This window comes from Lates calcarifer, linkage group LG20 (genome assembly GCF_001640805.2).
Source record: "Lates calcarifer isolate ASB-BC8 linkage group LG20, TLL_Latcal_v3, whole genome shotgun sequence".
In the NCBI taxonomy this organism is placed as follows: domain Eukaryota; kingdom Metazoa; phylum Chordata; class Actinopteri; family Centropomidae; genus Lates; species Lates calcarifer.
In genome coordinates this window covers 14,290,727-14,313,755 of record NC_066852.1, presented here as the reverse complement: position 1 = coordinate 14,313,755, position 23,029 = coordinate 14,290,727, and the positions used below count along the sequence as shown (strand labels likewise).

The 23,029-nt window shown below is 39.9% G+C and overlaps 1 protein-coding gene across 1 annotated transcript; it reads left to right on the top strand.

Moving 5' to 3' along the window:
- Positions 1-5,969: 5,969 nt before the first annotated feature.
- nectin1a (nectin cell adhesion molecule 1a) lies at positions 5,970-21,196 on the top strand. Its single transcript, XM_018692643.2, has 10 exons — positions 5,970-6,538; positions 14,748-14,860; positions 15,655-15,913; positions 16,452-16,569; positions 16,988-17,169; positions 17,287-17,404; positions 17,632-17,783; positions 17,918-18,050; positions 18,169-18,232; positions 20,049-21,196. Exons 1-10 carry the CDS (start codon positions 6,481-6,483, stop codon positions 20,361-20,363), a joined length of 1,512 nt encoding a protein of 503 aa, XP_018548159.1. The 5' UTR covers positions 5,970-6,480; the 3' UTR covers positions 20,364-21,196.
- The last annotated feature ends 1,833 nt before the right edge of the window (positions 21,197-23,029 follow it).

The following is a 23,029-nucleotide window of genomic DNA, read 5'->3' as shown; positions in this document are numbered from 1 at the left end:
GCTCAAGAATACCTATTTCGGTTAAGGGAGGTACTAGGCAAGAAAATACAATAGTTTGTAAAGGAGAGAGGATAATTAATAATATATAAATAAATGGGGTCTCAAATGATGTCTTCTCTTCCTCTTTGTGGTGTAACTTGGACAGCAAATGTGTGTTAGTGCGAGTCATAAGCACTCTTTTGAAATTGAACATTAATGTCTGCTCTTTTTTTTTTTTTTTTAAGTGACTGGTGACTCTGCATTGTCATGAATTAACCATAATTAAATTATCACAGGGAGCGTTTGGAAATCAAAATAAATTCTTAAAACTCCTTAAAAAAAACGCTGCCAAAATGAAAATAAGGACAATTAAATAATTTACAGGATTATTTATTTCATGATATCTTCTTTATATCAAATATTTACCACCGGACACTGGGCTCTGTAAGTTCCAACAATAATCACTCAAAGTAATTGGATTAAAGAATGATCTATTCGTTAGATAGAGAAAATTAGATGCCTTTGTAACCCTGGATTATTTGGAGTTAGACCAAAGTGCAGACAGGGCCTATAAAAAAAACATTTACCCCCACCGGAAGTTTTCATGTCTTATTGTTTCACAACATTAAACATTAGTAGATTTAATGTGGCTTCTCTTAGAAAAGGATGAACAGAGAAAGACTGTAAAATGAAAACAGATCTGTACAAAGTGATCTGAATTAATTTAGTAGTATTTACTGCCTTCAGTCTGTATGAATAAGTCTCTCAGGTTGCTTGCAGCATTGTGAGTGAACAACCTTTTTGAAGTCTGGCCACAGTTTATTGATTGGATTGAGAGCTTTACTCAGCCACTCAATGACAGTAATATTGTTGTTTTTCAGGTTGTGCAGGTTGCTGGGGTGACTGTGGCTTTCTCTTTGACGACCCTCAAATACAAATGTGAATGGTAAAGCACTTGGCCAGTTTTGTTGCCTGCACATTCTGAGCTTCTGAAGCTTGTAACTCAGAGTTTTCTTGCATACTCATTCTCTTTTTGAGGACAACCTGCTCTAGGCTGATTTACAGCCGTGGCATAGTATTTCCACTTTTTTTTTTATTGATTTATAGCTCATTTTAAAGGGATGTTCAGTGACTTGAAATTTTCCTGTATCCATCCCTTGTGCTTTTCAATATAATTGAGTTACTTGGAATGGTCCATTGTCTTCATGGTGGAGGTTTTGCCATTAAACTACCTCATCAAATGTTACAGACAAATAAACTATCTCCACTGAACTGATGTTCCCTCTAAAACCTATAGATCTTTTTCACAGCATATATTTTTACATGTAGAGGCAGGAAAAGCACCAATGTAACTAATAATGCTAAGCACTGTTGTATACTGTTTAATTTTTGCAGTTCCAGAGCCTTTGCATTGTGCAGTCTACCTTACTGGAACCCTTAAATGGAGCAGTGCCACTTTAAATGTAATTGAAGTCTGTGCTGCTGCAAAATGTCTGCTGTGAAAAATGTCTACTGGCTGCATCAGTGATGACTTAGGTGCCTCCTATTAAAGGTGGAGAATACTTTTTCATATTTGTAATTCACTTTGTAGATGACTGCTTTCACATTGACATTAAATGACTTTTTCCAGTTGATCAGTGTCCAGAAAGCTACATGAAACTTACTTTGATTCAAAACTATAGGACAATAAAACATAATAACTTCTAAAGGGTGTACATGCTATTTTTATAAGCACTGTAGATCACCTTGAGAGCTCCTGTTGGACCTTGTTTTTCCCATCTGGGTCCCAGTTCTGTCCCATTACCATTAAATTCACAAGAAGTCAATGTCTGACTTTAAATAGCATCCCTTTATTGAAAACATACGCCGCAGCTTCCAAAGTAATATTTACATGGCAAGTTACTTAGTGCATTTATACATGTACAACACTGTGTGTGCCTGTGCAGCAAAAAGCACATCTCTAAACACTTCTATTCAGTCATCTTCATTCTTTCTCATCAAAGAGAGTTATGAAAACATTTCAGTACTATTTCTGTGCTCTTCGGGGGAAAACAAGAGGAGAGGAGAGTCTTAGCTGCAAGCTGTTGACAACATCTTTTTAACATGTGGTGGTATTGTTGGGATGTCTGTGGATGCGGACAGATGTGTAGGCGTGGTTAGATGTGTGTGTGGGCCATCACAAGACTGCATGCTTCTTTAGCTGTGGGTGTGATAGAAGAAGAGCAGAAGACAAATGATCCAGGAGCAGGAGCTCTTCAGAAGCACGCTCACGGCTGAACACGGGACAAGCTGATCTGCAGAGGAAGAAAAGTGGGATGCAAACAGTTGACAAAAGCCTCTCCAATTCGTCTCCCACTCACTTGTTCTCACGCTCACTCCCTCGAAATCCACACACACGCACACACACACAAACACAATCGATCCACCCACCTGCCTCCACAGTGACTCTGGCAGCCTCCCCACTTATTTTGCACATGTAAGTGGTGTTGTGTGGGAGGTTGTCTGTGAAGCCACTCAGGGTCATCCTGTAGCCTTCGGACTCCAGCTCCTCAACGTAGCTTTTGTCTTTGAACTGGACCTCTGCTGCTGAACCAGACACATTGGTGTTAATGAGGGACTCTTTGGTTCCAGAGGACCAGGAGAACTCATAGCTGTTGATCTTGTTGGGCTTGGGCTCGATCAGACAGTCCACTCTCAGGTCCCTGTCATCTTCAACACAAACGCTGATTTTATTGCACGTTGCTGGGATCAGCAGCACTGGGGCGAAACAGAGAAGGGCACATGAACAACACAGAAGGTGGTGAGAGCGTAGTCTTTATGTACCAGAGAAGAGACAGTTCTTTAAAATGATTCTCACCTCCCAGCACTCCAAACACAAACAGAGACTTGAGCATGATGAAAAAGCACCCATCCAACTTTGAAAAAAAAAAAAGAGAGAGAGAGAGAGAGAGAAAAGCGCTTTATAAAGAGCATCATATCAAAGTAACATGTAAGCAAACAGTGGCTTTGCAGCAATGTGACAAATTGAGTTATGATCCATATCTGCTTCTCAGCCAGCTGGTCAGGCTCTCCAGGCAGTTGTGAGTTAATTTTGGGTGAGGTCATGACATTGTTAATTGTATATAGACCAAAAAAAAGAACAAAAACAAAAAGATACCAAAATATACAAATGTTTTTTTTCTCGTGATACAGCAAACATGACTTTGTAATTTGGGTCATGAGTTGAAAAGGTTGAGTTGCTCTGATCCAGTTGGCTGTAAACGTCCTCTAGTTGTCTCTGGGACTTGACTGAATCCACCTGTGGCCAAATCTAATGACTGGACATGATTCAAACTGAAATTTGACACAGATGTTTTCTATTTTCTCTCCTGTTTTCTTTCTTTTCTTGTTTTGTTCTTCTGTTCCTCATGTTTTTCCACTGCCCTTGACACAGTTGTGCATGCATCATCATCCCAAGCCTAATATTACATGGTGAATTTTTAATGTCAAGTTATAGACTAATGTTTACACATTTCTGAATATGAGTATTATCTAGTATCCTGCCCTGCGTACGTCCATGTTCTAGCACATTCCTTGCCTACCTGATATAACTCTAGCCCTTGGATCTCTTCCACTGAGCTGCAGCTACACGTCTTTGAGACTTACCTCCTGTCAGGGCTAGATGATGTAGCAGCTCCTGCCTTTCGTGCTCTGGCGCTGGGTGGATGATGAACAGCTGATGGTGGTTGCCTCAGTGTGCAGCACTGCAGAGCATCTCACTTCTGAGGTGAAGTAGGACCCACACACACAGAGGTGGGGAGAGAGTGGGAGGGATGAAGGTGGACCGGAGAGCGCTGATTCGCCTCTCTCTCCTCTGCAGTGTCTGACGGAAGACACTGGGCGGGCAGGGAGGGAGGCAGGGAGGAAGGAGGGCTGTGGCAAAACTCGGTCAGCGTCATCGTTTTTTGCCAGCAGGGTGTGATGACCTTGTCTCCTTTCCTCTCTGGTCCTCACCTACGTCTCATTTCCAGAACCCTCCTGTCCTGAATTGCCCTTCACGTCTCTCTATGTAATATTCTCCCCTTGATTCCCACTTTAAAGCTGCTCTTATACATTTTAAATGACTTCCATACAGATTAGAGTGATTCTTGTGATGTGCTCTGCATAACAAGCGCATAACTGTACACTCACTGTGCTGAAAAGATTGACTGAAATCATGTTTAAGAGAATACAAAGAGATTTTATTGAAACCATGTTTGCACATTATAAATGCATACCATCACAGGGTGAAAATTTCTCGCACTGTCATTCCAAATGACTCGTGTACAGTGGCCCAGTGTCTCCACCCAAAGGCCAACGCAGGGAATTTCACAAAGTAAGCTGGATGCATGTTCACAACCTGCATCACAAGATGCCAGTGTTAGGCCATGTGAAGTTCAGCAGTTGCTGTGTAAGGATGGATATGACCAAAACCACAATATAGAGGACATCTGCATCATGGGAAGGCCACTGTTTTGAGAGTGAGAGACCTAAAACTATGATGAGTAGATGAAAAAAATGGATATGGTAAGAAGCTGGCTAATTTTGGTTAATGTACTTCTTCACTACCTTTATCCATTTCATAATCATGGAGGACAGTGCTGATCCCAGCATGCACTGCGCAGTGAAGTGAGTCTGGAGTCCTTGTGCTTGAGCTGAAAGTACTGACCACTGAGTAAATATTACAAAGTAACATCTGAGGAGTTTTTATCTTTTATTTTATTTTATTTTTTGAGACAAAGAATATAACCTCCCAGGCTCTGTAAAGAATTGCAACAATAAAGAGCTCCAGTACAGTGAGCTTGTGTTACTGAATATTGACAAAAGGCCCAATCACTGTAATCAGTTTGTCTCGACAACGTAGAGCAAACAAAATATAACTGTGTTATTAAAAATGACTGATTAATGTCATAAACCTTGTGTGGCTTTCCATAATAACATTTTCAGCTTTCATAAGAGTTATACTATATGTCTAACCACACATATTGCTTGTATCAAATAAACCTTTGAATTAATGCCACGGTGATCGTCTGTCAAACAGATGTGTCATGGTGCCTCCTACATCATCTCTCTCTCTTTCTCTTTCATCTTCACACACAGTCTCACACTCTCTCTTCCTACTCCCCAGTGCGTTCTGGGATTTCTGTTTCAGTTTTTATCATTTCTCACCTGCCTACGCTGGGTTTCTCCCCTGAGCTTCCCTCCCCTGCAGATCACCCTGGATGTACAGGCTAGGTCCAATTTTGAAATTACATGTCCTTTCAGTGGTCCTTTAGAAGAAAAGAAGAATGTGGATGTAATTTATATGAGACGGGACTGTATATTTTAGCATATTGTAGCGTCATGCTATACAACATCCATTAGTCCACACAGGGGTACAATTATTTACGATTATTTCTACTTCCCATTATTTTAGTTATTATCTACAGAGGGTAGGAAGAGTGAGGGAGAAAGAAGGAATAATTAAAGTGAACGATACAATAATTTGTTACATTTAGTGTCATTTATTACCTTTATTCCATTAGTCTAGTCTTGTGTTTATCCTTCACACTATCATGGATCATTAAGATTTATTATGGTTTTATCTTTATTAAAATGTTTTTTTATTTTTTTTTATTTCTCAGACTGAGGTAAACCAAATAAACAACATGATACTAAATGGAATAAAAAACTAAATTGGAGCACCAATTAAGCAATCAGAGATCATAAATTAATAAATTGTGTGCATGATTTTTTTTTCTCCATGACACCTTCCATACTCTGTAATTATCCATTCATTTATGTATGAATATATAAGTCAACCAGCACTACAGATCAGGTCAGGGGGCCTATAGTGTCACCGGGGGCTAATTCCTGTAGCTACGCCTCTGTCTGGGCCCCTAATTGCGTCTATTGAGTCTGCTCATCTAAAATAGCCTGACTGCGCCTTTTTTTTTTTTTTTTCTAAATGTGCACTCCAGCCGGCTGGCGGTTCGCTCAGCTCAGCCCGCACGCAGTGACAGATAGTTGTCGGCCGGGAGCTGGCTGGGGGGGGGTGGAGGGTGAGGGGGGGAGGCTATCTCGGAAATAATCTGCCCACGCGTTAAGCTGCTTTATCCCCGCCAAGCCTCAGCCGGACAGAGACTGCTGCACCAGTCAGGGGGGAGAAAGAGAGAGAGAGAGAGAGAGAGAGAGAGAGAAGTCGGAATTGGAGTGGGAGAAAAGAAAAAGTGACACAAGGTGCGGAGGCAAGTTTTGAGAAACCCTCTGAGGCCGACACTTTGAGAATCGGCGGAGTTGAGTCGGGAGCTCGGTTTGTCGCATACATGGATGGAGACCTGACGGGACCCTGACAGACGGTCCTGAAGCTGAACCTGCTCCTGCTCCTGCTGCTGGTGCTGGTGGTGGTGGTGTGTGTGTGTGTGTGTGTGTGTTCAGTCTGGGAGGCAGGAGACAGAGTACACACTGGGAATTTAACAACAGCGAGAAGCTGGCAACGGTGGTATGGGCATGGAAAACACCGGATTTTGGATATTCCTGATAACAACTTGTGTTGTTCCAGGTAGGCTGCTCTGCTTTTCTTAGCACCTGTTAGAACAATGGTGAAGTCAATCCAGGTGAAAGACATGATTGATTGATCGCTATCTATACCAATCGCAAATGAGGAGATGCAGACATAGGGGAGAGAGCGGTAAAAGAAGAAGAAGAAGAAGAAAGAAATAATAGCATGACAGTGATTAAAGCCTAATCACCTTTAAATTACAAGCTTCATATTCACAACCATCTGTATCCTGTGCTGTTATGAGCATGTCATTTCAACTTTTGGTTTTTGGTTTCAGGTTAATGTTAAAGTAAATTAATTAATATTCATATAATGGTGCCTTTTATCCGTTTTATGCGAGTGTTATACAGCATAATAACTGTTAATTTAAACACCAATGAGTCAGTTTACTTCTGTCATCTTCCTCATCATAACAAGTGATTAATGTACCAGCAGTAAAATGAAAACAGTTTGCCACTGTCTGATAAGGGGATATAAGATGTATCTAATTGCTTTATTAGTGACGAATACATTGAGAATAACATTTAGATCACCAGTTTGTGAAAAATCATCTTGGATAATTATCATGTCTGCAGGTACAAGTGTTTTCACAACCTGTCAACCCAAAAGCTCTTTTTAATGGCTTACAACTGATGTATTAAGCAGTGATAAATGATTTATTTACTGTTACTGAAGGGATTTTCTAGAGATTAGAGGGACACGTGTTGATTTTTTCAGGATTTTTGAAATGAAGTCAGTTCTCAGTGTACTTTAGGCTGTAGGTTCACTGATTTTCTCACTGTTTTCACCACAGTTTGTGTGCTAGTGCCAGTTTTGCTTCATTCAGGGCAACTCTGATAGTCTTTCATCTTCATCTTCATATCTAAATGATTTAATTTCTGAAACTAATTGACTTTACTCCTGGTGAGTGCAGAGGTCAAATCAGACCATTTCAGCCGACCGTCATTCTGTATTTTTCACTCAGTCAACTTCCATATGTGCCCAACTAAACTCGCCTGGTGTCAGCAGGTGCACTGCTGTAATCACACTAAGACGTGGCCGCTCCTGCAGATGGCATCTTACAGTGCTGTGTGTGTGTGTGTGTGTGTGTGTGTTTGAATGAATAGACTAACTCATGCCTCATTGTAACAGGTGCAGCGGTGTAATCACACTAAGCCATGGCCAAACATACAGCTGGCATCAGAGTTGTGGCTGTGTAATAAAAGGAAGGGGCACTGGTGGTATACATATTACGTAACACCAAAAGCGATTGTGGCAACATACGGATGTGTTGAGCTGCTGTGACATCTGCTGTGATTGCTTTTTTCATTCAGTCAGTGATAAACCCCCACTTGTGTCAGTGGAGCAGTAATTTGCTGGTGTGCATACGTGTGTGTATGTGCTATTAACGAGTGTGAGGTCGCACCATGTGTGTAGGATTGTCATGTTGAAGGACAGGGCAGTGGATTAAAGCTGCACAGGGAGCAGGGAAGGGTGTAACAACAAGATCGCTGCCAAGTCCCAGCCTGCTGACTGTTGCTGCAGCGTGTCTGTCTTCTCCCGCCTGTTGCAGGCTCAGACCACCTCCGCAGGAATGTCAGCTCCTGTAGGGTGCCACCGAGCTGATGCTGGGGTGCTGTCACACATAGGCACTGATGTGTTCTCCCCTTTGCAGAAAAGTTTGCAATCCTCCTCTGCAGAAAAAAGCTGATCGAGGCTGACAGACAGACAGACATCCTCATGAATTTTAGCATAATCCACTGTCCACAGCTGGAACACACAGACGCTACCCCACAGAAATAATCCAGCACAAACACAAAGCCCCTCTGTCCTTTTTTTTTTGTCTGTCTCCTGTCTCTCTACAAAGTCAGCCCATTTGAAGCCCCACTCTCTTCCCCCCACCCTCCCTCATTGTCTCTCAGTCAGTTGATCTTCCTCCATTTTCTTCATGTCTCTCCATCTCCTCTCCCCTCATGGGTTTACATTCTCCTCTCATGTCCCAAAACACAGATGCAGCAGCAACAGTCATCGTAATCCTGTGAGCTGTCCGCTGAATGCCGGCCAACCGCACACTCCGCGTTCCTGCAGTGCCACAGAGATTACACACCCACACAAACACGCACACATGTACATGCATGTGTATGTGTGTTTGTGCGTATGTGCACAGAGCCCAATCAAAAACAATGAGAGATTATAATCGATTTAGGGGGAGAAAAAAAAAAAAACAAAAGGAGAAGAAATGTTTTCTCCATTTCAATCAGGCAAAAAACAGACAGGAGTGCACATAATTTGGTAAAGTGGATGTCTAAAAGTCAGTTTCCGTTGTTGGTAAAGACGTTGTTCTCTGTCATGCTCTGTAATCTGTTGAGAGTAACAGTCTAGTCACAGGTGGTGGTATTCAGTAAGCATATCACAAATGACTTTTTAGTTCGAACATTGTGTGTGTGTGTGTGTGTTTGTGTGTGTGTGTGTTTGTGTCAGCTGGTCTTCAATCAAGCCTTAGGTTTCCCTGCATTGTAAGTCACAAGGCCAAAGACACAAACACAGTGTGTAATCCCAGATCAATCACAGATTTGATGGCCTAAAGATTAAACTGTTAATCTGCCCTCTCCTTTTTCTCTCTCTGTGTTTTTCATTTTCTCGTCCGATGCGTGGGGTCAGTTTTTTTTTACTATCTGTGGACTTCTGGAAGCCAAGTGAAGGGAGCTGAAGGTACATGTGGTTTGTTTAGGCGTGAAACTTTGGAGATTACTGTGTTCACAACACCACTGCAGAAAATGATGTCACCCTCATATTTTTTAATTGTAGTCACATACTCGTAAATACCTGAAATGCTGACTTGTTGTCAATGTGACAACAATTTGATCTTCTCTCTGCTTTCTCTTCCAATTTTCTATTAACCTTGGCTGCATAAACAAGCCTATCCTGTCCATTTTAAAAGTAGTAACATTAGAGCAATGTACAATATGATGTACATCTATCAGTAAATGCTAATAGGTTCTATGAATACTAGTGTCCATCTTCGTGTGCCTGTGTCTAGACCACACACTTTTAAAATACTCTGACATTCACTGTCCCCAGAGGATGCATCCTAGTATCTTTGGTGTTTCCCATGATGCCGACATTTGTGGTTTTGAATGAAATGTCTTGACAGCTTTTGGATTGATGAAATTGGCTATACACAATTGTGTTCTTCTCATGATGAACTGTAACAACCTTTTCCTGTACGTTTTGTAATGTTTTCATTTAGCACCATTGTCAGGACAAAATTTCAATTCGTCCAATACTGTGGTTGACGACACCTGCAAAACTAATGACGTTCCCATTAGCATCACTTGTACTGTCTGCAACATTATGTATTTACTTGAATGACTAATTTTACACTACTAAACATTAACAAATATCACAAAACTACAGCTGTTAACATGGTTAACATTATACTGGCTCAACATCAGCATGTTAGCATTCTAATGTTAGCAGTTAGCTCAGAGCGCCACTGGGCTTATGAATAGACTCACAGAGCTGCCAGCATGGCTGTTAACTCTCACTCCTGAGTTGTTTGCCCTTTAGGTTGTTTCTAGGATTAAATCATTTATGTGACTTTATTAGAAATTCTATTCATGATTTGATAATAGTATTTCTGTTTTTGCTGCCTTAGCAACACACTCAATCTCATTGAAGTTTTTCCCATATTAAACACGGGTTAAATAAAAAAAAAAATCTGATTGTGTTTCAGGTGTGTGGGAATAATGAAGCAGTTAAGTATTTTTTCCCCATCTTTCTTCTTAATAACCTACAGCAACACCTGCCACCGTCTCTCTGCTGAACTCTCATACACACAAGAGAAGGATTAAAATAGAATATAACCATTCAGGATATAAACACAAAGCCCAGCACCATGCTGTGATACTCTTGCTGTTCTTACATACTACACATTCAAGTGTGAAACAATATTGCCATTGTTTTGTTACGTTCCCATGGTCGTCTCTTGCCTGTGCGCTGCTGTTTATGGCTCATTGTCAGGAGGGGTGGTGAGCTCATTTCCTATAGTCTGAACAAAAGAAGAATGTGAATGAACCCAGCAGAAAAGAGGAAGGTGGGAGAGATGTGGGGCAAACGAGATATGAAAGTGTGTGTGCGTTTGTTTGTGTGTGCGTGTGTGTGTCAGAGAGGTATAGGCTCTGCCCTCACCTAAAGCCCCTAATCAGCTCAGCCACAGAGCTCAGTAGGGGGGGACTCTCAGTGGGATGTGTATGTGTAAGTGCATTTGAAGGATAGTGTTTAGAGACAAAGTGAAAGGTATTTTATCTACATGATATAAAGCAGGACAGAAATCACAAACTGGCCTGTTGCCTTTCTGTATTTACTGAGCATGTTTTCATCAAATAAACATTTAGTGTATGTAGATGGAGGGTTGCAGAGAGGCCATTAATACAGCACAGACCTCCTCTTAGAAGACTTAAATATTCCTGTTCGCTTCCTGTCTGAGAGTTAGATGAGAAGTTTGATACCACTCTCTATCTGTATGGTTATTACAAGACTACTTCAAACAGCCTGTTAGCTTAGCATAGCATGCAGACTGGAAATAGGGGGAAACAGGAATGTGAAAAATCATCTTGGAACAGGTCACAAAAATCTGTCTACTAGCGCCTCTAAAATTCACTAATTTAATCTATTGAGCAAGCTATTAGATTAGACTATGTCTTGACCAAGAGCAGTGACTTCTTAAAACACTAGTCATTTTTATATTCTAGATATAATTTCATAATTTCTGAGTATAAAATTTGGTAGACAGATTTAGTTAATGCTGTACAGAACCAGGCTTGCTCTTTCCCTGTTTCCAGTCTATATGCTAAGCTAAATGTCAGTTAATACCTTCCCATCAGAGATACAGTAACTTACCCTCTTATGCAGTGTAAACATTGCTGTCATCACATTCTTCTTAACAATTGACCATAACAAGTTCAGTGGAGTGTTTTACACGTAATTTGACTTTCACGGTTTGGATGATGAAGATGAACCTACACAGACATGACCCAGCCTCAAATTATCACAGAAACATCTACAAAACAGCAAATTCTGTCTCCATTAAATCCTCAGTATAACATGAATCACATTAACAGTTAAACTACTAAATGTCTTCTCTAAACTGTAAGCAGTGGAGGATTAAATACACACAAACAAATCTGTAAGGACTGACTGCACAATATTTCAGCAAAAACATTTTGTAATTGCGAGCTGTTCATATACAGCAGCATATGAGCCATAAACTCTATGATGCAGATGCACTTTAATATCCTAAATGCTGTAATCTACTCCCACTGCTGGCCTCCCTCCCTCCCTCCCAGTGACCCACACAAACACACACACAGTGGGTTATGAGGCATTTAAGGCTCAGTGAACTCCTGCTCTGATACAAAACTATGAAACGTATTAATACAACATAACACATATGGCTCAGGCTGTACTTGTCATCATGTGATGATGTTGTTTGTATTTTGATGATTAATGTCATGATTGGCCCTTAGAGGTTCGTCTGTGCTTCTAAGCTTTTGTGTGCATGTTTGCATGAAGACAAGATGTGTCAGTGTACCATATGTCAGATGCATTTTTGCAAATGAAATGATTTATATTAAAGCACCACACAAAAAGAGGGAATGAACATACAAATCATTTTAACTGAGGCTTTGTTTTCATTGTTTTCATTTGATCTTACAGGTGAAACTAGGTAAGCACTACCACGCTGCGCCTTTTCTCTGTGAATCTGAATATCAGAATAAACAGTATTGTCTATAGTGTTCTGTATTTACTGTAGTCAGAACTTGAATTTGAATGTAATTGCATCTGTCTGCTTGCTCATTTGAGATTTTGAAAGACCTTGATTCTTGACTGTATTTCAGAGCTGATTGGCTTTCAGTTCTTGCACAGGCTCATTCTGTGGTTGACCTTTACTCAGCTCATTGTTGAAGGATTTTCTTATGTCATCCAGAAATATAATGCCATTTCTAACATCAGAGCGTAAGGGTCCTCTGGACTAGTTAAGGTCTACCCAGCAGTTTAACCAACAGTCATGCTGTGATGTGGTTGTTTCAAAGCTTTAGGTTGAAGGAGAAGCCTTGAAATGTTGATTTATTGATAAAGAGCAGGACTGAAGCAATAATTGAATAATCAATCAATAATGATTGAGTAACTGCATTAATTCATCATATTTATTCATTTATTTTGTGAAATCCATTCTTTTATTTCAGTTTTTAATTGAGTCCAGTTTAATAGGATGACTGAGGTTAAATGAGAGATATAACCGTGTGTCGTCAGCATAATGATGATAGAAGTTACAAAGAAAACAATGTGTTTGAGGGGAAGCAGGTATACAGAGAACAGGATTGGACTGTGAATTAACCCCTGGGGCACACCACATATTAAGCTTTGTCTAAGCCTATCAGCAGAGCAAGTGTAGGTTGTACAGACAGTTTACATGGATGGATGGTGTCGTAGGCTGATGGTATTGTCAGTGATGACAAAAATGTACAAAATGAAACATGTAGGCCTTTTTTTTATTTCTGTGTATTTTTAAATTAGATGTTTAGAATTGATGGAGTCCCTCTCTTCTGTTTGGTCAGATTTAGGCACACAAACGACTTGATTAGTTAGAGAATACACAGAAAGTGTTCCTGTGTATTCATAATGTATAACAAGAGAACATATCATGATATGTTGCAGTATTGATCACATTTCCTCCCTCCCTTAATAATAACTATTTTGTCCAGACTTTTCAAATGGCACAACAAGAGGTTATTGTATATTGTTCAGTTACTGCAGGAAATATAATGTTTGCTGGATACCAGGTCACTGTTTATAGGTAAAGTATTATTTCATGGTTAGCAACCTTGTCAGAACAGCTTTAGTATTGATGTCTGCCCTGTCAGCCTGGGGTGTTTGTTGAGTGTCTGTCTCTTTGTCTGTCTCTAGAGACCAGACTAAAGCACTGATCAATCAGTACTCCTCCATTAATAACATGGAAATATTGGACTACATGACGAACTGTGAAATATGTCACCTCATTATATCTGTTTTTTTAAAATACAATATTTTAAACATGGAAATCACCCCTGGGTATGAGCTACATTCACACTGTCACAATGTTCAGCAACATAACCTGTAATAACATTTCCAGTTGTCTGACTTGTGGCACTAAATGTCTGGGAAAGTTAAAAGTAACCAACTGAAGTAAAGATTGTGGAGGTAAATTATACCTTATCAAATTTAATTTTGGTGACTAACTCCAAGGCATCTTTTACAGTAATGACTGTTTCCACAATGACATTTATTGAAAAATGCTTTTGATATAACATGAGACTTTTTTGCTGTCCTTTCAGGTGCATATTGCTTTATATTTGCAAACCCAGCCAACAAGATGCCAAATAACTAATAACTTTGCTGCTTACGTTCGTGCCAAAAAATAATCTCCTAAAACTAAGGGGACCATCAGCACTCATTTTTATTACTTGGCTGCTGCCATGCTAAAAGCAAGCAGAGATTTTAAATGGAACTATAAGAATAAAATGATTTCTTCATTAAAAAAACATTTGTAAAGGTAAACAGGTGCTAATGGTATGCCTGAATATTCAAAGATGGCTGATTGTTGACTGATGAAAACTGAGGCACAGTGAGGGATATTGAGAATGAAAGGTCCCTGTGTGTGTGTGTTTATATGTGTGTGTGTGCTGTACAATACTAAAATGTGTGAGAATGAGAGCAGCCATTGTTCTGAGTTGTTTTGTTCAGTGTACCATCTTTTTTTCTTTGTCCTGCATCATGAATAACAATGATTTATGAACCTGTCAGATTAAATAAGATGCTACACAAAGTTTATCTGACAATCACAAGTAAACACACGTGACTTGTGTACACTCAGGAAGTGGGTGTAGCTCTGCTGTGGATTTGTTAAAAGGGATCAGTAAGTCAGTGGGAACAGTAACCAAACAAATCGGGCCTATTTATACCTCACTCTAATCTCCAACCTTTGACCTCAGCTCACCTCTCACGCTGCTAAAATGCATCACCTTTGACAGCTCAGCTCACTTTATAAGCTCAACGTGCTGTGCCGACTGTGAACAGCTAAGAACGTGCCAGTGTGATGCTGCCAATGTGTGTGTGTATGCATGTGTGTGTGCCCTGTCCAGGTGAAAGTGTTTTCATGTTTCTAACGCTTACTGTGTTTCTCCTCCAGGAATAAATGGCCAGACCGTGGAGATGGATGATGGGAAGGCGGGGTATGTTGGCTCAAAGGTGGATCTCCGCTGTCGGTTCAAAAACAGCTCCCCACCAGTCAAAATCTCCCAGGTATTCAGTCGTCCACCTGAAAATGTGGATTGCAACCAAACGTAAATACATAGAACACATAAAACTTAATGAAGCAAATAATGCCAATCAAACCCAGAACACGCCCTCTAAATTCAAGATAAATCAGCATAAATTCTCTCAGTGTGTTTATCTGCAATTAAGCAATCTGATTATTTCAATACATGTCCAACAGAGGAGCTCTCCTGACAATGGCCCTGTGACAGAAACTTTCACTTTTAGACTGATTATTCTTTTTACACCTGGAGAGCCTCTTCAGGTGCTTTGTCAGTGTGCAGGCCTAAATTCAAAAATGCTAACAGTTTCATATTGCTTGTTTCAATTACTGTAAACACTGATCACATTCAGATTACATCAGGCACGTTACAGGAAACAACTACAAATCCCACATAGTTAATAATACACAAGCAAATTTCCAAAGTAAATGTTCTCAGACTGATTTCCCAACTTCCAGGCCATTTTCAGTGAATTATTTAAGACCGTCCTTGCCCTAAAATGTCCTCCCTAAAATGTATTGTCACTGACCAGCAATGTAACACTGTAAGTCTTTGTAAGCTGGTTTTTCCTCAGGCCAAATAAAACTTAAAAGTGTGGATTGTCTGTGAGGTAGAAAGTCAATTAACAAACTAGTAGCTGTCTTTGAAAGCTTGCTTCAGTTTGCTTTGGTCATTAATGATGTAAACTGCTATAAACAATGTTAACTACTTGATATAATTATAACTGCATCACAGGGGACTTTTGATTTTGACATGCTCTGTCTGTCTTTCTCTCTCAAGGTAACATGGCAGAAACTGGTGAACGGCACCAAGCAGAACGTGGCGATCGCCAACCCCTCCCTGGGTGTGTCCGTGGCCCCGCCCTACAGGGACCGCGTTACCTTCAAGAACGCGGCGGTGAGGCGACGAACTCCGACCCTCGAAGACACCACCATCACCTTCTCCTCGCTCCGCCTCTCTGACGAGTCCACCTACATCTGCGAATACACCACGTTCCCTGCAGGGAACCGAGAGAACACAGTAAACCTCACTGTCTATGGTAAGACAGATGTGTGATGATCTGAACTTCAAGTAAGATACAGATGGATTGTCACCCTCAAACAGGACAGATTTTTTAAATACTTATTTGTCCACACCAACACTGGTGGCTTGTTCATAAAATCTGAAAACACCAGTGAAATGACTGTTGTTTGATGGTTCTTTAAAATATTGTACATACATCTCAATAATAACATTATGGTACAAAACTCAATGTATATGTATATATATATTTAATTTTAAGTTTTAAGTGTTGCTATTTCAGAGGTCTTACTCGCATGTGATGAGTGTTACCTGTGGATGATAAAAAATGAAGTGATATTTTGTAAAATCTAGACTTAACATTGTTTTCACCGGCTTTATTAGAAAATAATGCATTTTGTAAAACAGCGTTTGGGTGGTAATTTATTGATCAGCTTCTGTCTGTCAGCACCTTGGATTGGCTGGAATAAGTTAACTATTAAACTATATTATTAACGCTGTAAAAAGATTCTCATCCCAGATCAACTCAGCGCTTTTGTTCGCTTTTATTCCCTCAGTTCGCCCAACAACTCAGATGAGTCTGTCCACACCGACACTGGTGGCTCGTTCATCCAATTTGAAAACGCCTGTGGCTACCTGCATCTCTGCCAACGGAAAACCACCTGGTACCATCAGGTGTGTGTGTGTGTGTTTGTGTGTGTTTATGTGTGATTTCGTGAAAGAAGAGGAGTGTTTTCTCACTTGAACTCGCCCTCCCTCTCTATACGCTGGGTTTTACTACAGCATGTCGTATGGTTTGCATTGTGACAACACAGTGGTAGATGTTTCACCTTCACCTTTTCACATTCACACAATAAAAGTTTGCCCTTCTTAAGTTCAAGTTAGCAATGCTTTAGTGTTTCCAATATAACTAGCCTGTCTCTCACATCATGCATTCCTTTCTCTTTTTGAGTTTTACATCCTCTGCTTCTTCCTCTCGTGTTTGAGCTTTCACGACACATCCATAAGATAAACATTTGCCTTCTGTTTAGTGCACAGATATGTATTTATGTACGCCTGTGTTGTGACACTGCTTCTTCATTGGTGTGAGCAGGTGGGAGACAAGGGTGAAGGGAGAAGTGACCACTCGAGAGTACAAAAACTCAGATGGGACGTTCACTGTTCAGAGTGACTACATCCTGGTGCCCAGCAGAGACACGCATAAGGAGACGCTCACCTGTGTCACCACCTACAACGAGGAGGTCTTCACTGACAGCGTCACCCTCGATATCCAGTGTAAGTCTCCTCCATATGTAACAATAACCACATAACTAGACAGTTCAGAATAAAGAACTGAATTTTACAGGCTTATTTTTATTTATTTTTTTTTGTACGTGTCTGTGCGTGTTCCAGATGAGCCAGATGTTTCAGTGGATGGGTTTGATGGGAACTGGTATCTGAACCGAGAGAACGTCCAGCTGAGCTGCCAGGCTGATGCCAACCCGGCCGTCTCTCTGTATCAGTGGAGACTGTGAGTACAGCTCTGTTTCACAATTTCTTACTTTGCACATTTATACCTTGTTCACCTGAACTGTCAGCCCTTCTGTTGCTGTTGTCTGTTCTGTCTCGTTGAAATAGGATACATGTATAATGTTCAGAGCACTGTGTATTCAAATCTGAGTTATTCCTAAGGACAAACTGTGTGCACTTGTTATTAAGTTTTCTTTTTTCTGTATATTTTTATACTTTATTCTGCAGGATTAATGGCTCCATACCGACCAATGCTGAGATCCGAGACAACATCCTAACCTTTAAAGGGCCGGTCACATATGACCTACAAGGTACCTATGTGTGTGACGCAACCAACAGCATTGGGACACGGTCAGCCTCAGTGGAGGTCAGCATTATAGGTATGTTTACCTGAGGTTTGGGATCATTTGATTTGATGATGAGAGCAAATAAATAGTAATATTTCTACCTCTAATACTGCTACTACTTTGTACTTTTTGTTTGAATTTTTACTGATGTACTTGTGTGTCTATAGAAAAGCCTCTACCGCAGATCGCAACAAGCGATGTCATCAGTGTAATTGCCTTATTACTGGCAGCTGGAGTGCTGATGGGCATTACTATCACAGTCCTAGTGCTCAAAATAAGAAGTAGAAAAGACGACTCCTCGTAAGTAAACAGTTCATTATTCCTCCCTCTCCCTGTCTCAAATACTTGTTTGTCCCAACATGGACATCTGTTACAGTCCTTATCATCCTTCTTGTATTATCTATTCCTCTTCAATCAGAAATGATTCCCCATCCAGGAAATTGTCCCAGCCGATAAGGAAAAGACCAGGAGATGATATCCAGGTACAATGTGTGTTGTTTTTGTAACTTATGTATCACATGTTCAAAGGGCTGCCAGCGTGCTTCAGTGAAAAATTAATTTTCCTCAGATGTTGTATTTCTTTGGCAGGTCCACACTACCCAGTATCCCTGAAAGTAAATTATAAGTGTAGAACGATAACACAGTTTACAACAGATTTAATGCTATATCGCTAACACTGGCTGGCTGACAATGGTATAGTCGTTAGCAGCTGATGTAAAATAGTACAGTACATAAAGCTGCTACTAGATAAAATACTAGACTGTTCATATAGAATATATCAGTCATCTCTATTGCCAATAATGCATCAGTGCCACTGGACACTGTTAAAATACAGCTTGCAGCTCTGAAAGTCTCAGGTCATTGAGTGCACATTAAATAATCACCAACTGCAATAAATACTGTACATAAATAAAATTACTGCTATATGTAGAATTAGTCTTCACAGTGTAATGACTTGCTGGATGAAGTATTATATACTGATGTTTCATGTATTAAATCTGTGATGCAGTTTATAAAATATATATCTGTCTATCTAAATTTTATTTAATTTCGTCCTCGGGCTCCTGTGTATTGATAAATATTTTAATCTGCATTCTCCGATGCAGACCTGTCAAACACCAACCACTGTGGACATAATAAGGCAGCCAACCCCCTCTCTCTTTGTTCCTTACTGGAAATTGAGCAGCTTTGTGAATGGCTCTAAAAAGAATTTTTAGTTTCAACTATAAATTTTTCTATCAATCTAATATAAATTAGAACTCCTTCATATTAAATATTTGCATAATTCTTCCATCCCAAAAGAAAGCAAATGGAATGTCAATCAAAAACAGTCAGTTCAAGGCCACACAATTCAGAGACAGTCCCGAAAAGACCTGTGTGGTTAAATAGAGTCATTAATTCAGAGACATAGTCATGACTATATTGCTAATACTCAAACTAACAGGCTTAATATTGAAATGTCACCAGCAGAACTTGTGCTTTTATCACATCATTTGCCTCAGATTGACGTATGTAGATACACAACACTGTGGCTATTGTTACAGCGTTCTCTATGTGTAACTTATCAGAGGCTCTGTATTATGCTACAATGTATAAAGAATGCCTGAATATTATAACTGCAAAATTTTGGACTAAAATCACTTAATTTTAAGGGAACTTGTGTGATCAGTGGATTTGCTCGAGTGCTTTGCATGAATATTAATTTGCATTAGTTACAAATTGCATTGGCAGTGCTGACCGTTCAGGGAATGGAGGGAGGTCGAAAGTTCACAATAAAGGGGAAATATTAAATTAGGTGTGTGTCGCACAGCTTTTTCTCAATGACTCCATTTTTGTTACAAATGAAAGTAGCCATTACAAGTACATGCATTATGTATGTGTGTGCATATGTGTGTGTTGAATGCATTTTTTCTTCACAGCATTTGAAAATCAGATTTTTTGGGGGGAGAATTTTGACACTTGCATTGTTTACATCCATGTTTATTTGCTAGCGTTTGTCCTTCTTCTTCTTCCCTGCCCTTGTTGGTGATTTACTGCATTTCCTGGCACTTTACTGCCACCTGCAGATCAGTGGAGTAGCATGAACCCATTGACAGGATTGTGTATTGTATCACCCACGTGCTTGTGCGTCGTCACGAGCGCGACGAAAACAAAAAATAGGGGACCCACTCATAAAATCATTGCTCCATAGCAGTACTACGACACAGCACAGCATATCCAGCACACTCCAGTTGTAGAGCATGTAATCTGTTTTTAATTTTGATACATTCTTAATGTTCATGTCTCATTTCTCCACAGCATTCAGGGCGATTTTATGAAGAGCTTCCAAACACAGCGGACTATGTAAGCTACAGACTGGCCTGCAACAAGGAGGACTATCCAGAGCCCTACTCCCCTCCCATCAACCCTCCCCTCTCGTTTCTGCCCCAGCACCCGTACCACTCCCCACAAACAACCACTGCAACCAGCAGCAGCAGCACCACCACATCAAAGAACACCTTCTCTCCTCCCTCACACACCACAGCCATCTTTAAATACCCCTCAGTACCGGGCCTGTCCTCTCCTCCCCCAGGAGTGGCGGCGTACACTTTTCCCAAAGAACAGTACGTCTGAACCGACATCTCGTTACAAACTCAAACCTCGTAGGTGAGCTTGGATGAAAACAACCCAATTCAAACCTGAACCTTTTCCTGAGAGGAGGTTTGGAAAAATACACTGAACCCTAGATGATCGGGATTCATCTCTGTACCTCTGTGGATGGCTCTGAAGGTCAAAGGACAATGCAGCTTTTGTTGTTGGACTTGGAATGAAGTCCAGTTTTAAAACATTTTCTTTCTTCTGTCCTGTCTTTTACTGTGGCATCTATTCTTTGAAAAGGGAAGATTGTTGAACCAATGTTTCAAATGTTTGCCAGCAAGTTAAAGCTTTAGGTTAGAGGAAGGTCAAGGTAAAGATGATATGACTTTCATTGGAATTAGTATATATTGCATGGATGTATTACATTGGAAAATACTTCAAACAGAGTGGATGGTATTATCTCTTCATGTTGATGTGGTTCACTCCTTAATCCTCTCTGGTATCATTTTGTAAAAAAAAAAAAAAAAAAAGCAAAGAAAACAAAAAATGATTTTGCTTTCCTACTCTATCTCTAATGCCCATTCTGTCTTCGTCCTGCGTTGTGCACACCAACAATTCCTTTACTGAGGAGCAGAATTCACCTTCAGCTTCTGTCCTGATTTAATACTTTGACTGTGCTTGTATTTTGTATCATTTATGTTTTTCTTTGCAAAGAAAAAACAACATTTTTATTTACTGAAGACATTTTGTCAATTTCTGAAATTGATGTTTTTATCTGTGGTATCTGTGGGTTTTAGTATTCATTGACACTGGTTGTTGAATGAACCTTGAATTTTTAGAATTTAAATAAAACTGATCATGTAAACTTGTACCATCTTTATTATATTTCATCCATGTTAGCATCATTGCACTGTGGATGGCCACCATATAAATCTCTCTGCGACTACTGGATGAATGAAACCTTACTTGCCGTCCAGTTAAGTGTGTGTTCACACACTGCCGGGTAATAGGCAAGTGTGTCCTTTGGTGGAAAAATACCAACACACAGTTCACTTAACCTGCTGCTAATACTGCTTTCAAACAGTATTCAGAGCTACACCAGTCCATCTATTGTAATGTGCCAATAATCTGGTGAATATTGTTATTCATGTCCAAACACTGTAAAGCTATGGCAGAACGTCCACACGTACCAATCTATTATTTTTAATGAGACTTAATATCTGATACCGTCAACATAAATGACAGTTATATCCTTTTATCAAATAATTTGAGAAATCTATTCAATAATTTAAAATTGTGAGACAAAAACCATCAGAATAATATTAAGCTATGTCTCTTTTATGCACAATGTGTTTCTAGATGGCTCCATTTAATGTCTCTGTTATGTGTATTGCTTCTCTCATCTCCTAAATGTGTTTTTTTTCTACAATGTGTTATGCTTGATCCAACTTTTTTGTTCCAACAGGTCATCTAGATTGTGCCATTTTCAGTATTTTTATTTGCTTTAGTGACAATATGTTCATTGTAACTCTCTAGTGTGTCCCAGTCAGCTCTGATAAACTTCCACACTCTTGTAGTCTTAGTTGGCACTTGGGTAATTACCGTAAATACGTCGCACAAGTTTGCACCTCTTGCTAATACTGCTATTGGGACGCATCCAATGTCATTTCCACTGAGGTAAACCCTCTTCTCTGCAACGCTGCCTGGATCATCCTGTTAAAAGAGGAGATTTTCCAGGTCCTGTTCACTTCTTAAATAAGCAGAAAGAACAGATCAGATCACTACATTTACCATAACATATGATGTAACTATGATTTAAATGTACCTTAGGAGACCATAATACTTACTGTATTTAGAAACTTTAGCTTGGCTGCTCTAAGTAAAAGAGGTGAGCGGGCACGTCCAGTCACACCCGTTTCATTGACTTGTCACCCTCCCCCACCTCACATACACATGTACCTACGCATTGTCCTAAACCTTTGCAGCTTTAGCCAATTATTTCTAAGTTCAGTACTGTCTCAACAACAACAGGATCACGAGTCACCCGACCGCCCTCACTGTAAAAACAATGACAGATGACAGGACGGCTGATTCGTGCTGAAGACAAGGACAGACTGACTTTGAATTTACTTTACTAATTACATGGTGCTGAATATTACTGATGTCAAAACGGTTACAGCTTACTGATGAGCAAACAAACTAATAATCTGAGAGACAGAAACTCCTGTTCCTCCCATCGCTCTACTCAGACAGTCCAGTTTTCCAGGAAGGAAACTTTAAAAGTCATTCATGATTTACAATGGGCTCGTGCTATAAAGGTCACACATTAAACAATGCAGTGTAAAATATATTCTATGTATTTTCAGACATTTCTAATATAAATAAAAAGTAGAAAATGCACACACAACATTTCTATAAAATACAGCACATTCATGTCTATGTAAAATATTATAGCTGCTTATATTCTATATACAGTTATGGTTTTAGTTTAGTTGATGAAATCAGAATTAAAGGCACTCTCCCACTGCAAGTGTGATAAACCACTGAGCATATGTATTGATTGCTGTTTTATTTCTATTTTTGTGGATATAGACGAGAGACTAAAACTGTCTCGTACTGTGGCCCTCAGTCCTGTCTCTGCCAAGTCAGGAAAACTGATCTCTGTCCTCATTCATTCATGGAAGACGTCTCACATTACATAG